The sequence below is a fragment of the Chroicocephalus ridibundus genome, chromosome 3 (assembly GCF_963924245.1).
Source record: "Chroicocephalus ridibundus chromosome 3, bChrRid1.1, whole genome shotgun sequence".
In the NCBI taxonomy this organism is placed as follows: domain Eukaryota; kingdom Metazoa; phylum Chordata; class Aves; order Charadriiformes; family Laridae; genus Chroicocephalus; species Chroicocephalus ridibundus.
In genome coordinates, this window is record NC_086286.1 from 102158201 (window position 1) to 102176572 (window position 18372).

An 18372-nucleotide genomic window follows, 5' to 3' on the forward strand; every position below is an offset into this window, starting at 1 on the left:
TGTGTCATTGCAACTGTCTGTGCAGGGCAAGTGAAAGCAAAACAAAAACAGGAAATAATACTTTTCTTATAACAAATGGATTTTGAGGGAAAACCTCCATGAGGAAAGAAAGCATATTCTGGTTCTGACTGCTCTTCTGCTGAGAGTGGGACTTCTGCTAAATAGCTTCATAATCAACCTTAGTGTTAATTCAGCAGGTCCAGTGTGAGATAAATCCTTCCTTGGGAGAAGCACTGTCTATTACGTGTGCTGATTTATGAGAGACAATCAGCTATATTTTAATGATAGCTGAACTAGACTGTACATATAGACGAGGACTCACAATATATGAGAAAAGCTCGTTTGTGCTTAATATACTAGATAAATTGTTCCTGGCTTCTTAGGGTGTGACTATACTTGCTGTCAGACTCCCAAGTTTACTCAAGAACTGTGTGATTTGCTGAGTAGGTGCTAGTCGTATAAGGGAAAACCCGACGGGACGCATTTTATATACCTGTTTTTTTCCCTCAATGTCATGTATAAACCCTTTTTTTCCTTTTTTTCTCCCCTTCATCAAAGAAAAGTCTCTTCAAGACCGAAGGCAAATTATAGGAGTGGGGCAAATGACCACCAATAATCTGAGCAATATGAAATTTAACACCGTGATTTTATTTTAGTGAGAGGAAAACACCAGTTGCTGACTGTCATAAAATTCGAAGCTGAACCTTAGCTTCATGGGCAGCAGCTTTAAAATCTATTTAATATATATTTCTTTAGTTCAGCTGTTTCTTTCCCCGTTAATAATAGGCTGTGGGATTAAATTTTAGCTTTTGATATTTACTGGGAAATGTAGTATAGCGATTTATGAGTCAAAATGTACTTTGAATAAATTATCATTGCAAATTACAGTTTATGAAAGTTGTGACTATAACCGTAATTGCACCATTGGCTCTGCACAACTTGAAATCTCGCTTGCTGAATAAATTTGTTTTCATTCAGATTGCATTCCCGACATTTTTAGAAAAGAGTGATTCGAGCCTCACCGACAAAATTTCCTACGGAGTTTATTAAAAAGGTCACCTTTGTTTGCCAAACTTACCTAAAATCTAAACATTTCTTGAATTAATGAGATGCTATTTTAGTCTGTTATGAGAGTTTCCTATTCAAGTTTACTAACCCATAGGCTCATAAGGAGACTCACAAGAGCTTCCACATTACGCCGTGCCTTTAGCTATCTATATATCCTAAACTTGTTAAAGTTAAAATTGATTCTGCGAGCTGCTAGGAAAAAAACAGCTGATAGCCAAAATTAGGTATGTTACTGCCAGTTGAAGGGGAGGTGGGGGGGAGAGGTTTAAAGCTCTGTCTGGCAAGAGAAGGGTTAAGGACTTTTTTGCTATACCCGTTTCAAATTACAATGAGAAGCCTCTTCTTTCCCAGCAGGGTTGTGCTTACATTAGTCTTTAGATCTCTCTTGAAGAGAGCTGTTATATTTGTGCCTGCTAGAGTTGGAAATAACAGCTCAGAAGCTGAAAAGGGTTGAATGGATTTACAGAAGGGTTTTTTTTGCGAGTAAATTCATGGCAACACATTAATTTGATTAGTACATGCTTTAGAATTACTTTACACTCAAGCGATTCAAAAGATGTTAAAGTTATCACCAGGCTGCTGGACAAATATGTGTTACACCACCAAGGTACAGATCAAGACAAATCTGTGACTCAGGATTTTATCTTGGGAAGAGCGCAAGGTGTACGAAGATCTCAGAATAACGAGGGACGATAACTCTGGGAACTACAATGTGTCAGAAGAACAGCTCTTGCTAATACAGCTCCCCACCAAAGACCTGGTTATCTAAGGTTTATATAGGAATGCCTAGGTCAGCTGACAAAATACTGGTCTTCTGCTCCATAAATGCAGAAAAAACGATAACAACAGTGGAAAATTGGAAGTCTGAATTTCAGCTTTCTTAGAAATAACTGCAACCTGACACATTCCATAATATTTAAACAGGGTGGGGGGAGAGAAATCACCAAAGATGTTACGTTTAGAGATGACATTGACATGAAGAATAGGTAAATTTTGTTTTTCAGCCACTGGGAAAGCAGACCTCATAGGAACTCAGAACAAGTAGGAGAAAAGATTTTTTTTTTAATTTTTTTTTTCCTTATTCTTTTTTTTTTTTCAAAGATGAACCTAACTGCGCTCAAAGCTTTCGTGGGCTTGCTCTGGAATTGCTGGGTTCTGGTGGGTCACGCACAGGGAGGTTTAGGAGACAATCATGTCCATTCGAGTTTTATTTACAGGAGGCTGCGGAACCATGAGAGAAGGGAGATTCAGAGAGAGATTCTCTCTATCCTGGGTTTACCTCACAGACCCAGACCATTTTCACCAGGAAAGCAGGCTTCTTCTGCACCCCTCTTCATGCTGGACTTGTATAATGCCATGACAAATGAAGAGGACACTGAGGAGCTGGAGTATTCACTAAAGGGATCAATGGCAGGGGAGAGCAGAGGCATACGGAAAGGATACCCTGCCTCTCCAAACGGATATTCGCGGAGAATACAATTGTCTCGCATGACCCCCCTGGCCACACAGAATCCTCCCTTAGCCAGCCTGCACGACACCAACTTTCTGAATGATGCTGACATGGTCATGAGCTTTGTCAATTTAGGTACGTGGAAAAATTTTTTGTTTCTGCTCTCTTTGACAAACTGTTAGCCTGATCTGGAGAGGGGAAAACCTCTCGGCCGGACCGTAACCTGTTCTAAAACGGCAGGATTGGGGCCAGGCTGCTGAGCCACTGGTAAAAGAAAAGTCGTACTGAAGGTAAAGTAGCTACGTTGTAGGTGGCCATGGAAAAAGATTTTTCTCACTGTTTATATAAAGTCAGTTTCTATAACTCCCCTCTGCTGGCTTCTGTTTTCTTTCTTTCATTGATGTAATGAAAATTCTAGCCTTAGGCCAACTAACTCCTTCTTTTTTTTTTTTAAATCTCAAAAAATCAAACACTTATGCCTGTTGCTTGGTTATTTCCCTCACTGTTTTGCTTAAAGCTCAGACATGAACAAACATCAGTTGTTAATATTTTAAAGCCTAGAAGGTTATGAAAAGGGAAAAGTTAATCCATTTCCAAAAAAAAAAAAAAGAAAAAAAAAGATTTCTTAGGTTATTTAGGGTTTTTTTTTTCTGTTGGTAAGAGTCAGAGTTTTATTATCTTTTCAGCTGGATGGCTGGTTTTTAAATAATCTGTTGCTGTTTCTTTGTTATTTCTATTTAATAACCACAGACTGTATTTTATTATACTGCCATGGTGCTCAGAGTCCGCAATGGTTCTTATTTTCTGTGTCATAAATAAATTAAATAACAAGTAGAGTATTAAACACCAGAAACATGCAAGCAAAGAATGCTTTTGAAAATGATATCAATTCAGACACAAAAACTGATAAAACTGAATTATATTGGCTTCTGAGTATAATAAATATGCTTACCAGTTACGCTGTGGTTAAAAAAGCAGTTACAGATTTCTTTAATAGAAGGCAACTTAAATCTCATTAGGAAAGCTGCAAATAATTCATGAAATGTATTTACTATTTTTATAAGTATTTTAAATGCTGCATGACTCATAAAGTTAGCTAAAAAAACCCTTCTCGTTTGATCTGAATAGCAAGAGATTTAATTGAAAACTTGAAGTTTCTCAATAAGCTGGTACAAAATCTGATGAACTCTTGCTTTCCAGGATAATACTTTCTGTAGAAACTTTTTAAACAATGGCACATTTTCCAAAATACCTTCAGATTATCACACACATTCTGTACCTTTTATGTCTACCAGGTCTTTAATTCTTGCTGCAGGATTAAAAATGTTTCCAAACACTAAAAGTCCTCAACAACTTGAATTTCTAGGAAAACAACACCCTAGAGTTTAGTTGCCATAATACTAAAATGACTTTTCATTAGTTATGTGGCAGATAAGGAGGTGTTCAATTCTGAGACATTTTTCCTTGAGAGTAATATATGTCCACAACTCTAAATACATTTGCCTGTTGCTCTTGCTCTTGAAATAGCAGACTAGAAAAAAAATGAAATCTCTGTTTTTTGAAAATGTGTTCCTCATCCTTAAGAAAGAGTTGCATATTGTCCGTGTATTACTTTTATCACTGTATGCCTCGGTTTACCCGGAGTATCTGGAGTCAGCTGAGTTTAAAATGGCAATGTTGTAAGGGAAATAGGAAATAGGATCTCCTAAGCATTAGTCAAGGCCCCGATTCTGCAAAAATTTTCCTTGCGTGTCCTGAGAAATACCCCCAGTAAATACGTCTCAGACCATTTCATCAGTGGCACGGAGGACTATTTACATGGGACCTGGCTTTTGATTTCATGAAACATCTTTGATTTCATGAGGGCTTCTTGCAGTGCATGAGTAGAAGTCTGTCTGAAGGCTCAGTGTCAGATACGTCCCAGCCTGGTCCTGCTGTGCTTCCCCAGACAAAAACCCTCTCTGGAAGAACACAAGTTTCCACTGAGTGTCTTACCTTGACTGGGGACTTTCTAATATTTGTCTCGTTTTATTGGGAAGCCAGTGTTGCCTTAAGAAAGTAATTTTGAGAAACTAAAACGTATCTTACTTTTCTAAACTGTGAAAACTGGGGGTGAGATGCTTTATTTTTCTAGTGATTATGATTAATAGACACCATTAATTTATAAAAAAACACCGTGTAAACACCAAGGTTTTTTTGGCCTCTGTAAAATTAAAAATGTGTCTCAGCCCTAAGTGAGTCTAAATCCTAATTCACTTTAAATGCCCTTCCATACATGTTGGATATTGTGGTTTGTCACACATTCCACTGTGTAACATGCGTAAGAAATATTGATGACCAATATAGATTAGCTTCAACATTTTTATTAAACAATCCTATGTTTCAGTATAATTAACATAAAAATGAAATAAATCATGGAAACAGGTAACCATTTTATATGATTTATGCAGTATAAGATCGTGACAGATGAGGGCAAGCTCTTTTAACGTACAATGGGGAAAAATATGCAGTGATAAGTGAATGCTAACACTGTACCTTAAAATCAATAAATGCTGATGCAGCACAGTAATAACTCAACCGGTTTTAGACTTGAAGCCTCAGTCAACTTGCATCAAATTAATCTGCTCTGGAAATAGTATGCACCATGTTCATACTTGCACACCATTAATTACATAGGGTGTAATTATAAAGCTTTATTAATCATCATGATATTTTAAATTGAAACTTTTATATACAGTTGTAGCCAGTTATAATAATTTAAGACATATATATTAAAACGAGAAATACGAAGCTGAGATGTTGGATAGGAATTATTAAGCATAAGATTGAAAAAGCTGAATAAGATTAAAAAGCATGGTAAAAATATAGACAAGAACAAATAATTTTTTATTAAAGAAGAAGAATTGAAACTGATATGTTAATTTTGATAAAATCAACTTGTCATAGTTGCAAATACCTCACTTTCAAAAACAAATTTAAAAAAATAATCATCAAGGGAACTGCAATTACAGTTCTGTCAAGCAACCAGGGAGAAAAACAAGACTGCATTTACCTCTCCTGAAGTTAAAATTGTAAACACCTGCTCTTTATCCTGGAATTTATACCAGAATTTCCATCTCTTTCTTTCTTGAAAGGTACGACAAGACAGAGACTATCTCTTGTCCTGTATTTTGTATAAGGCTGTGTGCGTTGGCAGCTCTCCATAAATATTGATGAGTGTAACAGAAGAGTTAACTGGGGTTGCTCCAGCAGTAAAAGAATAAATCCTCCACTAAATACACTGGGGTTTTCAAAGATCTGATTATATCACCTACAAGTTCAGGACTTTGTTTTCCTCACTGGGTGTTTTTTAACCCCGTTGTTATATTTTATTATATTGTTGCAAAGCCCTGACTGTTCGGAGTTCTGGCATCTTCTTTTTGGCCGGTCTCCCAAAATGACATATATAGGATACCCTGTTCCTCAGAGAACAGGCAAATAATACTCATGTAGTCTTACTCACTTTTCTGCTCACTCAAAATTTAGTTAGGGAAGGACTTTGGTAAGATAAATGTTAGTGTTCCCACTCTTCACCTCTCACCAAAAGAGGGGGATTGAATAAAAAGATATGTACATGACTGAGGCTTGGAGAAACAGCAGCACTTTTATAAACTACATTTGAACATTTCAAGGACTGAATTTTCCATCAGCATCAAAGTGATCGTTAAATCCACTATGCTTAAGCGTCCCTTCTCATGCAATTCAAATGGTCTATATTTTCACTTGTTTACAACCGATCTGTAAATTTTTCTCTAAACGGATTGCTGCATTTGCTAAGCAACTCTGTTTTCTTTCTCCATATTTTCCTATGAATTGATATGAACTCTCTATAAGATAGGGGATAAATATATATAAGTTCTGTGGTTTTCTGTTATGTTTTCTTTCTTAGCATATAAAATTAATTTCAAAAACTCAAATGTGAAAATTGTTATAAAATTTGTGACCCTGATGTACACATGCTAATTTAAAGAAGGATACAATATTATGGAGATTTTAAAAGTAATCGATACACCCCAGAAAGACACCTTTTCTTTTCCACACACAATGTGATTCTGCAATCTTAATTATAATAATTCTCAAACCACACATGCCGTGTTCAGTTCACAAATCAACCGCTGAAATCAAAGGCAATTTTGCCTGTTTGAGGCACGGAGGACTGTTCACATTTCTCCAGCTTCTCTACCCCGTTTGTACACTCTCGTGAAGATTATGTTCTTCTTTAAAACCTGAATCACTAGGCAAATACATAAATTCACAAGATTTAGAGCCCATTGTGTTCATCAAACAATGCTAACATGGCAGAGAACAACTTGTATACAACTACTTTGAGAAACCTACAGTACATCAATCCACACTGAATACCTGTACAAATATATTTTTGTTATATGTGAAAAAGAAAGGATTCCTAAGTGCAGTCGGACCTTGAGTGTATATAGTAGCTAGTTTCTTAAATTAAACTAATTCAGTTTCTACAACCTTCTTCTCACAGCTAACATATCATCAGCGAGGGATATGGAGTGCTAAGCTATAAAATGCCAGGAGCTGTGGAAGGGGAGCTGGATTTGAAGGATACATGCAAAAAGGCCTCGGGATCATTAACTTCTCTCCTCAAAGCTTAGGAATGAGCACACTTTCTTTCTTTTTTTTTTTTTTTTTTTTCCTGCTGGAATTCAGATGTTGCTGTCTTAGTTTTAACCTTACATGAATTTCCTTGGCTCTGGTACAGTTTTAGTCCGTTAAATGCAGGCTTCTAATAAAAATATTGACACAGGCTTAACTGAAGTGACGGAAATAGTGCTATTATCTTGCCTTGGACAGAGCGATGCTATTACAAAGATAAAACTTGTTAAATAACAAATAGACCCCACGTCTTTAATTGAAGAATTGGATCAATACTGAGAAAAAAATGAGAAAAACATTCATGAAGTTTTTTTGAATGGCAACCCAAAGTCAATAACGTGGCATTTTTCACTCTTTTACATAAAATTTGAAGCGAATTAGACCAAGCAGGTCTCATTTAATCTTCACGCAAAGCAAACCTCACTTGGCATCTTGACACCCTAAGATTTTTTGCCCTTAATGAAATTTTCGTCACCCAATCAGTGAGCTGAACTAGTTTGTTTTGTCCTAGGTACGCAATCAGGCATTAGAAATAACTATTAATGATTTTATATGATCAGATTAATTATTAACACAGCTTTTTGCATGATATGTTTATTTATTTGTAGAACAAAAGGACTTTACCCATGGAAGGACATTCCCTAAAAATCCTCACCCAATCCTTACAATTCATTAGGCAGATTTTAGCAATTTTTGTGTGATGACAGAGCAGGTTGTTAGGGATTGTTTTTAATTTTGAGCAAGAAATATCCTTCATATTCCTTTCTGGAATTACACTACATTTGTTGTTTTATATTGAAAAATTTTATATTTCCTTTGAAATCTCTCTTGTTACATGAACCTTATGAACTATATAGCTCTACCTCAAAATAGGTTCGTGTGTGATCCATAAATATCATCTAACAAAATAATGTTTTTATAACTGTCAATTAATTTTTTTGCCAAAGTTAACACTTTAAATCCAAGTAAATTATTGTATCTACCCAGCCAAAAAAATGTCAAGCTCTCCATTAACTGGGGTATAAAACTGTCTGACTTTCCTTGCCGACAGATTTGAAAGAAATTGCAGATAACTGAAGAGAAACTGATTTAGCAGATGGTTAGACGTGCATGGTGAAAAGCTATATATATGTATGGATATATATAAATACATATTATTATTAATATTTTTCCCATTGGGAAGAACGGCTGACCCAGTTCCGCTTCTTCTTTAGAAAGTGTTCCTTTCCAGACTAAACACAGACTTTGGGTGGGGTTGTGGGGATTGTATGTATTGTACAGTACATATTTTCCCAGGAAAACACAATCTCGGAGTGACTCTGGCTAGCCATGAAAGAGAAAGAGGGAGGCTTGTGGAGATGCCTCTGTGCAGACGGTATTAGGGGAGGAATCCGCCTGCCATGGAGTGGATGGAGAGCCTCTTGGTTCTCTTCCTAAACTGCAGGCTATTTGCTTAAATAACAGGACAACTTTGGCACATACATGATCTCCCGCACTTATTGCTCCTGTTATTATTTTCTCCGAAAGTTAAATTATGCAAAGAATTTTACCATGGCTACCTGCCTACTTACTGCCTGAGTTATGGAGGTAATTACGACATGGGCAGTTCCTTTTTCTTCTCTTTTTAGCCACGGCGGTTCCTTTCAGCTTGCTTTCATAGGCCCACAAACTAATAGACTTTTGCAGAAAATTGATTGATTACAGTCTGATCATTCTAGGTGTCATCTGGTGTTTCCACATAGCTGAGAATGAACAGTTTATGAAGTGCCAATTGCAGCCTCCAGCTAAAGAAAGGCTCCCCAGGGCTTCAGGAGAGCTCTGGCTGCTACCAGACTTTATAATTATTTCCCACACTTTTCCCCATCCTCTCCTTCTTGTCCTTTCCCTTGTCTCTAACCCCCGCCGTCTAGGCAGGGTCACTGAACTTTGATTTTATGTCAGTGGCATTTGGCTGCAGAAGGGATTAAAGGCCGAGAAGCGGTGAGACTAGGCGACAAGGCGGGAGATGGAGAGGGAAGGAATGAGAACAGGCATGAGAGAAAAATGGCAAAGCACAGACCAAGCCTCACAGGGAGGACAGCCCTCTTCTTCTCAGTAGGCAACAGCCGATGTGCGGGGCTGGACATGGACCTGCTGGGCATGGGAAAGGTTCGCAATAGAGAAAGCCTTTGATGGAACTGGTATTACCGGGAGAGTTAGTCCCACTCCTCTGTGCCTCACATGGAGTGTGATGTTGTCGCACTGAGAGCATTTCCCAGGCCAGCAGAGTTACAAAAGTGAAGGGAAGATCATCACGGTAGGAAGAAGGTGCATGTAGACAGAGAAAGGGCAAACCCAAGAGAAAAGGAATGAGAACATGAAAACATAGATAATGTGCAAATGAAAGACAAAATTAGTCCAGGTATAAGTTTCTTCTGGTGAGCCTTGCAGGTGAAGGAAGCCGCTTTCTTCGCAGTCCCTGGTGGCAGAGCGACTACCTCGACCTCCCCAGGCACTTGGCTTCCCGGGCAAAACTTTTCATCCTTGCAAAATAAAATGCAGCTCCCCCCACCCTTCAGTGTGTGAGCAGGGAGTACACAGACGGACTACTAAAATTTGCGGCTATAAATAACGTAGAAGCTAGCTTTTAAAAACCACAGGTTAAAGGATGAGGGCTGCCATGACGCACACAGAGAGGTTGAGATCAGAGGAGCAGCTAAAAGGGGTCGGGAGAAACAATGAATCCCCTTGTTCTGAGTCATATTTATGAGTGCTCCATTGCACCTAAAGTTCATATTTTATTGGGTAGGCCATGGGGTTTCCCCATTTGCTCATCTCTTAAAATAACACCCTTGGTTAAAATTTCCTATAAAACACAGAAATGCTACAGCAGGCAGAACTTGTCAACCCTGACAACTACATTATTTAAGTTTGTGGGTGGGGTACACCAAGCAGGAGCTGCTTTGTGTTTTGTACTGAATTATGATTTTTTTTTTCTGTACAGAAAATGACTGTAAAACAAGTAGAAAAGGAGAGCGTTTACAGCTCAGCTCTCCACTCAGAATCTTCCCACTATTATTGAGAGTTGCTCCCAAAGGTGAATCTAAATGTTTAGTTCCCAGCTCTTTTTGAGCAACTGCTCCAGTGCAATGGATCAAGAACTTGGCTTTATCAGCTGTTATTAGACAACTCAGTGGCCTGTGTGGTACCTTGCCAGAACATGGCTTTACTTTTTTCCCCACTGTAATTCAGGGCAAACTGGGACAACAGTTATTAATGAGTCAGAGCCCAGAAAACGTAACGGGACAACTAGTGATGGTACACGATATATTATATATCCAGGGCTGACAACCAGTGGCTTTGCAGAAGCAAAATTCCATCTAACTCTCTTTTTGGAGGAGAATCAGAAGGAGATAGGAATTTGAATAGCTGAAATTTCAGTTAGGTTTATTTTTGTCTGACTTAGCAATATTAGCCATTCAGACCCCACAAGAACCTAAGGGTCTTTTCCAACCTCAATGATTCTGTGATTCTATCCCTTTGTAGACTGTGTCTATTAAATGAAATTATTGTTGTTCTAATTCTCATGTATTTGTCTGTAGTCAAGTTGAGGAAGCTATATTCATGCAATCTGGAAAAGCTGTACCCATAATCCAGAGTAATTGTTATAAATTAATAACAACTTGTCTGGGCATATCCATTAAAAACATCCCCTTTTTAAAAGTGAGGTGGAAATATAGGTGGGATATTCAGCTATAAAGTGCTTCAAAATATTTCAAGATACTGTGTTGGACTTTTAGGATATGGATGGAATCAGTTTTGGAGGTAGAGGTGTTAAATTCTGTCCTGGCAAACCTAGACTACAGAAGAGGAAAGAGCAGGGACACTGAATGATTTGTGAGTCTGATTTTGGAGCAGTGGGCGGATGGCACGCGGTGGCACCTGGTGCCTGGAGCCATGGGGTTCTGGTGCTATGGTTTGCAAAAACATTAGCTGAGAAATCAAAAGAGAGGGCAGACAGAAGTGTGGATGATAAAGCCACGGGAGCAAGAGCAAGAACAGCGTACAACCCCACGACAGCTGTAGTCTTTGTAGTGATTTATGGTGGCTGAGATCCAGCAGGAACATAGCTTTGGGAAGGTTGCTCCCAAGGTTACCTCAGCTGGGGTATCTGTCAATAACTACAAGTCATAACATGCTAGTCATCCCGAAGGTTAATCTGCTACTCCTGACCAGGTTACCTTGCTGCCTCGTACATGAAATGTGGGCAAATGTTCTGCAGTGAGGCTGTCCCAGGCCCAGCCAAGCCTAAACCTGAAAGTCGGAGAGTGAAATGTCTGAGCAGCCAAATAGGAAAAAACTGAAGACCCTCAGATAGAGAATGAAAACAGTGTGCTTCATCCTCTGAGGATGGCTAAATACTTCTGTGTTCATTTTCACGTCTGTGCACTCTCGCTCTTTGACCTTGCAGAGCACTGGAATAGCTTCTTCTTGTGAAGCCTCTTTTTACTCTGGCTGTGCGCTCTGTAAAATACCTCGTTCCTAAGGGCCTCCCGACACCTTGCATTTCCTCATGGAGATCTCAAGCATTATTTTAGAATGGGCTAAAAAAGGCCCTTCTATAAGGCCAAGAAGTCTATTTACAGATAGTTTTACAAAATAGTGAAAAAGGAGAAGAAGCACTGGATTTAAAGCACCCAGACTGAGATTTGAGATCTGGTGCAACGGAGAGACGATGTGTGGTTAGTCTGGCTTTTGTTCTCAGAATATAGACTTGTGCCTTTCTGAGGCATGTGTGCATGCGTATCAGCCTGTGTGCATGGCTTTCTGTGTGTAATATAGAAAGCATGTAAATCTCTTTAGTTTTGGTCATTGGGATTTTTTCCCCCTTAAATCATAATATTCTTTCCCATCAATACTATGTGGCTTTAGCAGCCCTGACCTTTCAAGCTGCCTGTTTGGGCCAGTGTTTATCAGATGACCGTTTGACCTCCTTGTTAATTGTACTTAATTACATCCTGTTGTAACATTTTGAAATAAGGAGGAGAGTTTATGGATCTGCTCCAAAGAGCTGAAGAGTAAAACGGCAGCAGAATTCAGTGGTATGAGGTGCTGAGTAATCTCGTAGTTAGGTCAGTAAGAGCTGTGCCTTGTCCGGTTGATTGCAAAATTGGGTCCTTGAACCATTCCTTTTCCATTGAGGACCCTTGGTACCTCTGAGAATAAAATCACACAATTTTCTTTGTTCTGAGAAGGGCTTCTCCTCTCTGATTCTCAGCTTGGAGCTTTCTCCAAAGAGATCAAGGAAGGAATGAGAGGCCTATGAACAGTACTGCGGTGGCTGAAGTTCACATATGATGATATAAAAGAGACAATCCTCTATTGCCACAAATGATCTCTCTGTGGTTTTCCAGAACTTCAGAGGTCCTTATGCTTCCATAGAATTGCCAGTTCCCATGAGTTTTTTGGGAGTTGTATAATATTTGCTCTGAGATTTTCTGTGCGTTGATGATTTATGGGCACATCTAAGGTTTCATGAAAGAGCAGCAATTATCCCCTGTAGTTGCAGAAAAACAAAAACGAAAACAAATCAACATCCAGAAACAGATGCAGTTCTTGAAAGTGGGCACTCTAAAGGCTCAGAAAGCAACTTCAAACACTTCTTATTTTATAATGCTTTTCATACAGCTGATGGGTTTTGAAACACATGGGCTTGACCATAGTGCTTCTCTTCTCACTGAAGACCAGAAATATATATGCTTCCTCTACTGTTGCTGTTCCATAGCTCACTTTCCACAAACTTGATTTATAAGATCAGACTAAACTTGATTTCCTAAAATGAATGAAGACAAAAAGGAATGGAAGCTATAAAAAGATTAATACCGAGTGAAAAATCTAGTCCCAAGACATTAAGGATCACAAGGCAAAAGAATGCACCTTCAATTTTATTTTATTAAAACACTGATAATAAGACTTATTGGAGAATGAAGTGCCATGAAGAATTAATTGCTTGTAGTAGTAAACTACACATAATTATTGCATTATTGCGAAAGGTTTATCATTGAGCATAAGTCATATTCTAGATAAAAAGACAAGTTACTTGGTGCTGTGCTATGAGACTCCAGGCTGACACAGTACTGCCCGTGATTATCACTGTGAAGTGAACAGTATTCTTGTGAAAAGTAAAATATGTACTAAGTCTTTCAGGTAGCAAAGGTTGCATTCACACAGTTAATGTTTTTTACATGTTGATTTAAGTTACAAGCTTATATGATCAAAAGTAAAACGCAGAATTTGCTGAATAACACAGTAAGTTATTCAGAAGATCATAATGTTTGATGTTAAGCAATAACTGAAATCACACAATTTAATATGGTGATTTTCAAGGAGGCCTGGTTATTTTTTCAGAACTTTGAGAGGTTCATGTCCTCAAACCAGGGCAGATGCAAAATAGTATTTTTTATCAGAGTAGTTTAAAATTAGGTATTATTTCAGAATAAAGTTCTTTCTTCTCTTAGATTCCTTAGTGTGCTCCTTTACTAATGTCACCTTACAGTTCTCAAGATGTGTACGTATTTTAACAACATGTGTTTTCATTACTTCAACTATTGAATTAATAATCATGTTTACTGAGGCTGCATATCATAATGACACCACATGTACAAGGAGATTAATTTCTCTCTATATATAACATTTTAATTTAAGTAAACATATTTAAAAAAATACTATTTTATAAAATGTATATACACACCTATTTTATTTTTATACATATGGTAATGGAAAATTCAGATACAGTTTATGCTGTAGAGTGAATACCAAGTAGATCGAGTTCATGTTGCAATTCACTGGGTCAGAAGGGAGGGAGTAATGTCATTAAGATTAACAACATATTGCCCCCATTTTGGTTTCCCAGCAGTTGTGTTTTGCTTTCTGCATATTTGTATATATTCTTTAGGAATGGAAAAACACAAAGGATGTGCTTCCTAGCGCGTGTATGTGTACAGGAGAGACCTAATGTAGAAGGGGTTCATCACAGGACTTGAATCAATGAAACAGGCACAGGTGTCGACTGAAAACCTGGCTCTGTGGGCACAACTCCTGCATAAGTTATGACCTGTTCATCCTGTGTTTACATTGCCATCTGCTCCTGTGCAGGAATTAAGCTTCTTTTATTAACATTATATCACCTTTGGTCAATGAGATTTACCGTGGGCTCCATTAAACCATGCTGCTTCAGCTTGTCCGTGAGTAGGGAGCGTGCTCTCATCAAAATGGGAATGAAAGCAAGCCCCCAGAAGAAAAGACCGTGATGCTTCCAGTTGTGGGGATGGGCAACAGATGGTTCTAAATTACTTGAAAAAGAAAAACAGGCTCATCACCACAGGTTAGGGTGGTAGTCACTTCTAGACTTAGTAGAAACACAGGTTTAGAGCAAACATCTGCAAAGTCAAAGGCTGATGAGATGCTGCAAAATGCACGCCAAATTTTCTTAATGGTGTTGTAGCAAAAAACCTGAGTTTGAAATAAAAGTTAGTGGTCAGGTTCGCACTCCCTGCTCATTCTTAACCTCTGCTTAGAAAGACACCCAAATTTTGTCTGAAACATTAGCTCAACTGTTAGGAGTGGAGAGAAGACAGTATTGTACAATACGAGCTTCAGGTGATCATCTTTGCTGTCACAGAGATGTGTTACACCTATATATAAATCATCCTGAGTATTATGTTTGTAAGTCACTTGGTAAGGAATACGAGAAATGCAGTCCCAGGTGGAGCAACAGTGGAAATTAAGGAGTAATTAAGGGCATACAAGCATGTCCACGGTACTGGGCAACCAGCTCTAGGTGGTCCTGCCTGAGCAGGGGACTTGGAGCAGGTGATCTCCTGAGGTCCCGTCCAACCTCAGCTGTTCTGTGACTCTGTGGTTACAGAGAAAGGGGACCTTACTCTTGTCTTATACATTGACATCAATCATTCCTACTTTTTTTTTTTTTGAGTGGAGTGATGCTCTTGCTCAGATATTTGTTGGACAAACAGTTCTGTGTGCTCGAAGTGTCGTGCTTTTTCTTTTTACTTTGGAAATTGTTTTCTTTGATGTCATTTTGAGACTCCTGGGTCTCTCTTCCCAAGTCTGTCCAAAGTAACCTACTGTGAGGGATCACCACGTATTGTCACGTTATATGAAGTTAATTTGAGCTCTTTCATGGCACAAATATTTTTTGTGAAGACTGGTTTTCCTTTCCTCTGCCAGTGCAGGTGTAATGGCAAGATGGCCAACCCAGAGATCTTTTAATTTGCTAACAATCAGTGAGTTTCTGCCCTGAGAGAGGGTTGACATGTTCATTAACTTTGGTAAGATTTCAGTTTCTTTCAAGGAGTTTTTTTTCTTTCTTGTTGAGGAGGTTTCTTCCATATGGGGGGTTATATGTGGGTGAAATAATCTCTCTTTGCGAGAATAAATCATGATCAGATTAGACTACCAGAGCTGCAGAGGAGAAGGTGCCATTCGAATCGGTGTAACAAGCTGTTAAAATCACAGCCAGCTCCCAAACTGGCTGTTAAAAACCCGCTGTCTAAAAGTGCCACTCCTCACCACGGCTGCCCAATCTCCTGGCTGCTCTTCCCCCTCCTCATCTTCCTCCTGTTTGCCCCCAGGTGTAACGTCTGGGAGGCCCCATCCCTGCTGTGCTTCTGGCCCTATAACTCTGTTTCTCGGCACCACTGCTCAGGCTCTCCTAGGTGGCTCCTTGGTGTTGGCCAATAGAAACCATGCACTGGGCAAACATTCAAAATGAGGGCTAACAATTTCTATAAGATGAAATTCCAATCTCTCTACATCTTTTTTTTTTTTTTTGAGGTGATGACTCAGTACAGCGATTAACCCAGTATCCATTTGTGCACATAAAGTACAAATCTGAGGAGCTCTAAATTCATCTGAGCCATGCTGAGATACTAGCGAGGTACATGGCCTGTGATCAGCTATTTTTTGCAAAAGAATTTAATATCCTATCTATAATACAGCACATCAAAATAATTTTTAATTTATTATATGCAATATAGCATTTTTCTGCTCTCTAAATGAGATGCTCTCGAGGGTTTCCTTCCTCGTCATTGTTCCAGCTGAACTGTCTTTTATGGAATGTTTGGTCAGTGCTAATGGATATGGGTAATATTAAAATACTCAGATGTGAGCACAGGCTAAGCAGAAAATAGTGCCTATCCAGTCACATCCAGTTTTGCACGCAGACACAACTTCCATGGAAGCATTTCCGACAAATGCCACAGCGGGAAATGGATGCAGTTCATTAGACGACGTGCGTGAATGGTAAATGGCGGAGTGACTTGCCACCTTTGGGTGGAAGTGAGCAGGGGGTTAACATGAGCAGGAACTAAGGAGATGTGGGAAGATAGAATGGGCTTTAATGTTTAGCTTTTACTCCCCTGCCAGTTGCCCTATGATGATATATGCCCTTTCACCCTTCTCAGAAGTTATGTTCCATCTGTATACTTTTACTGTGTCAAAACAGTTATAACTTACACCTATTTTCTGACCATTGGATCCCAAAGGTATAGCTTTTGTTCCTATTCAGTTGCAGCGGAACCCAAGAGGGATCTTTTTTTCTGTCATTTGTTAACCTTGAGGTTGTGTTGATCTGACATCCTGACTTTCACGCACAGTCAGAAACCTGGGAATAATTGTTAGTTTTCTTTGTGACGATCTGTGATTAGAGAAAAACAAAATTAAATATGATAAAAAATGGAAGTCCATTGATAGGTGGTATCAAAATGTACTGGCTTTGCCAAAGCCCAAAGTAGACATCACTGAAAATGCAAACAAAATTAACAACCTCAGGCATGGTGGTGTAAGGATTAGCTAATTTATCTATGCATCGGCTCAGAACTACGTAATACAGTGATCTGTTCTCTGATCTGTTTTATTCCTTCAAGTACAGATTTATTTATCACTGATGAAAATGAACACAATTAAAAACCTAGTGGATATGCATTTTTAAAATAGGTATTTGTGACTGGAGTGCCTTTGTAATATAGTGTTGACTTAAAACAATGAAGAAATCAGAGTGTCCGTCCTTGTTACATTCACAATAGCAAACTGCACGTGATTTTTTCTTCCTTGCCTCCTCCCCAACCCTTGGTTGCGATGCTGCTCTCTTTTGGCACGCATTACTACTGACAGCACAAAAACAGGTCCAAATACGACCTGTTACTGTTAATCCTAGAAGCTGTGACCAGATGGACTTTCAACTTTAAAATTTATGGAGGAAGATTCAGCTGAGATTCATTCTACCACTGTTAGTTGAATTAAAAAGCACATATATATTTCGTGTACCTTTTGTTGTACTTGGTGCTACAGCTGAACAATTGGAGTGAAAGTTTTGCGTTCAGGACGTTGAAGGAAACAGTGCATTATACTGTCGAAACCAGAAGAAAAATTATAGACTTTGAGGAATCATTTTGTCAACTATCTTTTATATTAGGATCGTGATAATACCCAGACTTAGACTCTCATAATTCTGTTCACTTCCAAAACTGAATCTATTTATTCTGGTTACTTATTCCTACGGTTGAATTGGCCAGGATCAAACCAGCATAAGAAAAGCAGGGTGTTGCTTTTCCACTTATTATTCTGTATCAACAACTGAAAGCCTTCCAGCATTTAATTATTATTGGAGCAGCTGCAGCATAGCACTTGTTTTGACTTGTCGAGCAAGTGCATTTGACTTGGAAGATACAAAGAAGAGTAAACTGAATGAATAACACATATTTACCAATGAATTTTTCAGCAAAACATTGGCTCTTGAATGAAGACCAGCAATTTCATCAGAACATCTATTTTACCCATATTTCAGTGTGAAGTAACAAGAGGGCATCATAGGTAATCTCGTGGTGTACAGAACACCTTGGGAGACTACGCGTGAGAAAGCTGAGCTCAGTTATGCCTCTTTGGTTTCGGCATTTCTTTAGGTCTGTGCTTATAAAAGTTGCTGGCAGGCACTGGTATATGGTTCCTGGGAACTCTTTCCTGCTCAGGGCGAATGCTGAGAGCTTTTAATTACTTACTAAGCTCTAATTCTTAAAACAATTCATGGAAAAAAATTAAGTTTATTCTTTTACATATTCACTTATATTCTTCCATGTTTTTGTAACTTCCATTATTTGCCTAATTGCTGCCTAACATTTCCTAAAGTTGAATACATTGCA

The 18372-nt window shown here is 38.6% G+C and overlaps 1 protein-coding gene across 1 annotated transcript in view; it reads left to right on the top strand.

The window, feature by feature from the left end:
* The first annotated feature begins 1905 nt into the window (after nucleotides 1-1905).
* Nucleotides 1906-18372, top strand: part of BMP5 (bone morphogenetic protein 5) — a 57912-nt gene continuing 41445 nt past the window's right edge. The window contains exon 1 of the mRNA XM_063330294.1: nucleotides 1906-2653. Coding sequence (XP_063186364.1) covers nucleotides 2170-2653 — 484 coding nt within the window. The 5' untranslated portion in view covers nucleotides 1906-2169. The remainder of the gene's footprint in view (nucleotides 2654-18372) is intronic.